General features: G+C 47.8%; 1 protein-coding gene across 1 annotated transcript; it reads right to left on the reverse strand.

Annotated features, from left to right (window-relative positions):
- Positions 1-2,073: 2,073 nt before the first annotated feature.
- On the reverse strand, positions 2,074-2,949 carry H310_14302 (hypothetical protein; the record flags this gene model as incomplete). The annotated part of the gene is made up of 3 exons (XM_008882125.1): positions 2,074-2,595; positions 2,683-2,813; positions 2,874-2,949. 3 exons carry the CDS (start codon positions 2,947-2,949, stop codon positions 2,074-2,076), a joined length of 729 nt encoding a protein of 242 aa, XP_008880347.1.
- Between the last annotated feature and the right edge of the window lie 3,053 nt (positions 2,950-6,002).

A 6,002-nucleotide genomic window follows, 5' to 3' on the forward strand; every position in this document is an offset into this window, starting at 1 on the left:
GACTGTAAGGTCAAAAGTCCTTATCTCGATGTACTGGCCCGTACAGGCTGGTACGTCGTGCATACAACCGTACCATACGTGTTGATTGCACAAAATGTATGAGTCTAAGTGAAATTCAAACCGCTTTATGCTAAGGTGGGAAAGGGGTTTGGGGGTTTTGGGCGTGACGATGACGATGACGTCATTTTTTAGGACAATGGCGACGACAGTTGTGCATTAGTGGTTGGGGGGTCCAACACGACGACCCCATACACTTTGCACACAATCTGGGTCCGAATCTGGGAGGTCCATGATCAAAGTCAGTAAAAATGGAGAGTGAATTAGAATGCTTCAATACTTTGAACTTTCTAATAGGCACCTTGCTGGCAAGACGTTTGTAATGCGTATCTAGTCTGGAAAGCAACTTGTCGCACAGATCAGATTGATTTGCCATCGACTAGTGTACCTTCGCATGTCACAGTTTTGCTCTTGGACTTTGGATACTTTCCTAATTGATACTTTGCACTTTGATGTTTTCCCAGTGGAAAAATTGCACTTAGATACTTCGGTGCTTCATGTTGCCAAACCTGACTTGCATCTTCAATACTCCCACTCAAATCATGGATGGCTTGCTTGATACCCATCTTGTTGCGAAGCTTTTGGAACTGAACTGCTGGGAGGGACTTTGTAAGGGCTCCTCTGGATACCTCACAATAAAAAAATGCCATAGATGGATTTGAGATTTTGCAGATTTTGTCCAAAATACCAACTCAAAGTTTTCATAAAAATGATGAAACCGTCTGGATACAAATACGTCACAAGTTTCCAGCGGTTCAAATTTGCGCGCGAAAGTGATGCTCGCGAGCTTGTTGCTGCTGCTCCGACGACGTCGCTACAAACGAAGACGCATGATGCTGATGGTATACCTTGCGTACCACTACTCTGGCTTTCTCCTCAAGACATCAAAGCGGGTCTCAATCTTGTCCGGCGCGTTGTGGATTGCTGAGATGATCAAAGGTAACGAAGATGCCTTCGTCGAGACATTTCGCATGTCAAAGGAAACCTACGGGGGACTTCTACGTGAAATCGTTCAGCAAGGCGGGCTACATGGTACAAGGCGAACATCCCCACAAGAGCAGCTCTGTATCTTCCTGTACTTCTCCGGTCACAATGCATCATCGACAAATATGCAGCAATGGTTCCAGCATTCCGGCGAGACGATATCAAGGCATTTGCGCACGGTTGTTCGAGCAGTTCGCCGTTTGGTACCCATCTACATTCGACTCCCAAAGAACGACAGCCCAACACCCGTCTCAATCCAACCCTAAATTCGCGCCATACTTCCAAGACTGCAGAATGGCCTTGGATGGAACACACGTTCCAGTTTGGGTCAGTTCTGCCAAGGCCGTCCCATTTCACGGACGAAAGGGGTTGACGATGAATGTTCTTGCTGCGTGCAATTTCGATCTTGTCTTCACCTACGTGCTCGCTGGTTGGGAAGGCACTGCAGGCGATGGCAAGGTATTCAACGATGCGCTTCAAAAGGACCTTGCGCTATCCCCAACCAAATGGTATCGCGTTCCGCGATATGGAGTCAATCACTTCGTTGTCAGTGCGTAACCAGCGTCGCCGAGGTCGAACTTTGAAGGAATGGGGTATCGGACGTCAGAAGCCACGCACGAAGGAAGAACTATTCAACTTGCGGCATGCCCAGCTCAGGAATGCAATCGAGAGGATTTTCGGCATTCTGAAGATGCGATTTCCCGTCTTGTCACGTGGTGTTCGGTATGACTACTCATTTCAGGTGGACGATGTGCTATCTCTCTGTGTAAATCACAATTATATCCGGTTGCGTGGAATTCGAAACGATCGCTTCGAACGAGAAGCGGATGCTGAGGTGGATCCAGACCATCAAGTTCAGAACAATGCACCCAACAATCAAGCCCTCCAAGAGGAGCCCGACAACGAAGCTGCGAAGCTTTGGCGTGATTCAATTGCGTTGTGAATGCGGCGTCAGAATGAAGCCACGATGCTGTTGCGACGACGCCGAAATGAACGCATTGTTGTTTGAGTGAGCGAATTGAATTGATGTATTCACGCATTACGCAGCTTCTCAACCTGGCGCAAAATCCATGTTTCACGTAGACCAGGCTGCATCGACATGAACACAACCGCACGGGTTTCGTTTTCCAGAACGTCAAGCGCCATCATGGTGTCATCCACACTCAACATTTCGCCAAGTTCTTCGTGAAGCAACTTGACCGCCTTTGCTGTTGGGGACACGGTTGTTGGTTTGATCATTTCTGCCATGAGTTCCAGTTCTCTCTCCGACGACGCACCCATGCCTTGAAAGCATTGTAGCAATTGTGAGGCCATGGTCAAACGTTGCCGCTTGTTCGGTAGTTTCCCACCATCGCCCAACGACGATCGGCGACCGGCTCCGCTATCATCGTGCTGACACTCTTCAGCATCGGACTCGTCCCCTTGCATGTCCGCAGCATCTTCAATTGAGCTGTCTCGTTGGTCTGGGGCGTATGATGAAGGCTCTTCCGTTGAAGTCACAACGAAATTCCCATGCGCAAGAGTTCCATGGACGAGAGCTTCACAGAGGTCGAACTGTGGAAATCTTTTGTGTCGCCACGCCCCCCATTGCTTGGGTTTGCCATCCAGAAATGACTCCCACGTGGTTAATCAACACTCCACCTTGCACGTTGTGGCTTCCCACCCCATTCCACTGCTATTGACGATCTTCGCAATGACGGAGTACGAGCCCTTGATAGTGTCATGCCGCGACTTGAGCTGCTGCAATGTGAGTGGTATTTCTTGCCCATGCTCTTAGTTGAGCTTTGTGAGCGTCGCTTGCCACGCTTCCTTCTTGTATCCACTTCGGGCACGTTTGCCAAGGACAATGGCTTGGTGCACAAGCTCCTTCAACCATGTCACGTCCAAGTCGTCCGTCCAAAGCCCCATCGATGTCTCGCTGTGTAGCCTTCTGTCTCTGATGTGGTGGAAGCAATCTTTCGAAATGACCTGACATAATGCACTTTCTCTACATGAGAAATGGACCGTTTTGGTCCATTGTTTTGGCATATTTTGCGAACTTTCTGGCTGTGATTTTGGAATATTTTCCTTGGATTTTGTGGTATCCAGACATCTCAGTTTGGCACTTTGTCATTTTACCACTTTATGGAGATTTTCCTCGTTTTATGCCATATTTGTTGGTATCCAGAGGAGCCCTAAACAAATCGTTCACCATGTCTTGAGTTGGACTTCTTTATCTTGGACATTTTCAATGACAATGTGGTAACGAATGTCGATGTGCTTGGTTCAGCCGTGATGCTTGGGATTCTAGGCAAGTGCAAGGCTACCTCGGCTATCCTCCCACAGAACAATTGGAGTGTTCAAGCTGATCTCGCCAAGGTCACACAACAGGCGATTCATCCACGCAGCTTGTTGAGTATCTTCACTGAGGGCCATGTACTCCGCCTCGATTGATGACAGTGCTACAGTGTGCTGCTTGCGACTCTTCCAGCTGGCAATGCCATTGTTGAGAAGAAAGCAGTAACCACTTGTCGAGCTTCTTGTATCGGATTCTCCCACCCAATCTGCATCGGCTAAGACGCATACTTCTTGATTTCCCACATACTCGATGCCAAAATCTTCGGTGCCTTTCAGGTATCAAAACATCCGCTTCACTGACGTCCAGTGTTGTGGTCCTGGACTCTCGATAAATTCGCAACTCCCTCTGAAACCGCGATATCGGGTCTTGTTGCTACCATCAGTCGCATCAAGCAACCAACTGCGCTTCGATAGGGGACTCTGTCTTGTCTTTCTTTTCATCGGCTGTGGTTGGACACATTGTCTTGTTCAGCTCCTGTCCAGAGGTGTCTTCACTGGTTTGAGGCTTCCATGCTGAACTTTGCAAATACCGATTGCAAAAATATCGATTGGTGTTTGAATATTCCAACAATTCCATAGCGCTTGACTTCAATCCCCAAACAGTACCATAGACTTCCAATGTATGTCATCTTGAATTTCTTGCTGAGTGCATGCTTTGTCGACTGCATCGTGTCACTGCAGTTGGAAGCCGAAGTGAGATCATCGAGGGAAACCAAGTGAGATCATCGAGGGAAACCAATATGACCTCACCACATTCCCGCATAGAATAGATGCAAAGACATGCTTCGGACTTGACAAAACCTATTGAAGTCATGAATCTATCGATTGTTTCGTTCCAAATTCTTGGCGCTTGCTTGAGACCATACAGACTTTTCTTCAGTTTTAGCACCAAATTCGAGTTGCTTTGGGACAGTTTGATGCCCAAGCCATCAGTGATCTCGGTGAAGGTGTCCAAGTCGCTGTTGAGGAACGCAGTGTTGACATCCATTTGCAAGTCCAAATTGTGCTTGGCTGCCAAACTCAGTAGAACTCGGATCGAGGTGAACTTAACCGCTCACGCAAATGTTTCTTCGTAGTCGATGCCGTTCTCTTGTGAGAATCCTTTTGCCACCAAACGCGCCTTTAACTTGTCCGTTGATTCATCAGCTTTTTCCTTCTTCTTGAACATCCACTTGGACCCAATCGCTTTTGTCCCTTCAGGTAGCACGACCACATCCCAAGTCTTGTTCTCATGCAGTGGCTTGATTTCCGTTTTGCACGCCTCGAGCCACTTGTCCGCGTGTCAGATTCCATCGACTTCTTGTATGTCGTTGGCACAACTTCTCCCACTGAAGCTGCAACGTGGGCAAATTGGGCCGCTTCCCATCATGCCTGTGGTGACATGGTTGGTCGTTTGCTCCGGCGTACATCAGTCAAGGCTTCGAGGGACTCTTGGCGCTTGACTACGGCGTCCGGGGCAATAAATTCTTCACCAGATGAACTTGACTCCGAGGAGCTTGAATCCGATGGATGAAATTCTTCGTATTATTGCGTGGACGTTACCTTTCTCGCCGAACATGGATGACTTGTCATATCTTCCAGTGATGCTGTTCGGTCCTGTCCCTTCACGGCACCTGACGTGGATTCCGCGGGGCTCTTTCTTGCGATGTTGCAGATGGCATGTTTTCATGTTGACCTTGCTGCGCGTTTGCATTGCTTTATGTCGGTCATACATTCCAGTGACTCATACCGGCCCAACCACTTTGTTGCTTGGGGTCGTGGTTGAGGGACTTGACCTTCGTAATCACCGCTCATACTGACGTCTACAAAAGGCTCATGCATTTTATTGCTTTCATGGGACTGTGACCATGACATTTTTCATTCTTGTGTTCATCACATATGACTGATTGCAACCGTTTCGACAAGTCTTCAGAGTCTTCGGTCGGTGGAAAACAGGCTTTGTTGAACTTCACATCACGACTGATGATGATGATTTTTCCAGTGTCAACTTCTTGTAGACGGCAACTTTGTTCAATCTGATCATAAACAATAAATCGACAATTAACACCCTTGGCGTCAAATTTCCTGTGATTCTCCTTGGGTACATGAGCAAATGCTTCACAACCAAAAACTCGCAAATGACCAATCTTTGGTATTCTACCAGTGATTACTTCGAAGGGTGACTTCTTCTCTTCAAACGCTTGAGTTGGCATGCGGTCGAGACTATGCGCTGCGACAGCATTGGCTTCGGTCCAATGGTCCTTCGGTAGATTTGCGTGTTCCAGCATACAACATGCACATTCAACGAGAGTCCAATTCATGCGATTCGCCAAGCAATTGAGTTGAGGAGTATAGGCAGGTGAAAACCGCTGCAGGATCCCATGCGTCTTGCAGCAATGATCGAAGGTCGAGTTTTGGTACTCCTTGCCGTAGTCGCTTCGTAGTCGCTTGATGTATGCTTGAATTGGGTTTTGACCATGGCATGAAACGCTGCAAACTTTGCAAGGGCGTCATACTTGTGACGCAATACGTAAACCCAGCAAAAGTAGATTTGTTGCAGATAAAGGTCAAGAAATAAACGTTCCCATGAAGGCTTGGAGTTTGCATCGGACCACAAATGTCTATACAATTCGACCTATTCTCAC

This window comes from Aphanomyces invadans (genome assembly GCF_000520115.1).
Source record: "Aphanomyces invadans strain NJM9701 unplaced genomic scaffold supercont1.66, whole genome shotgun sequence".
In the NCBI taxonomy this organism is placed as follows: Eukaryota; Oomycota; class Saprolegniomycetes; order Saprolegniales; family Verrucalvaceae; genus Aphanomyces; species Aphanomyces invadans.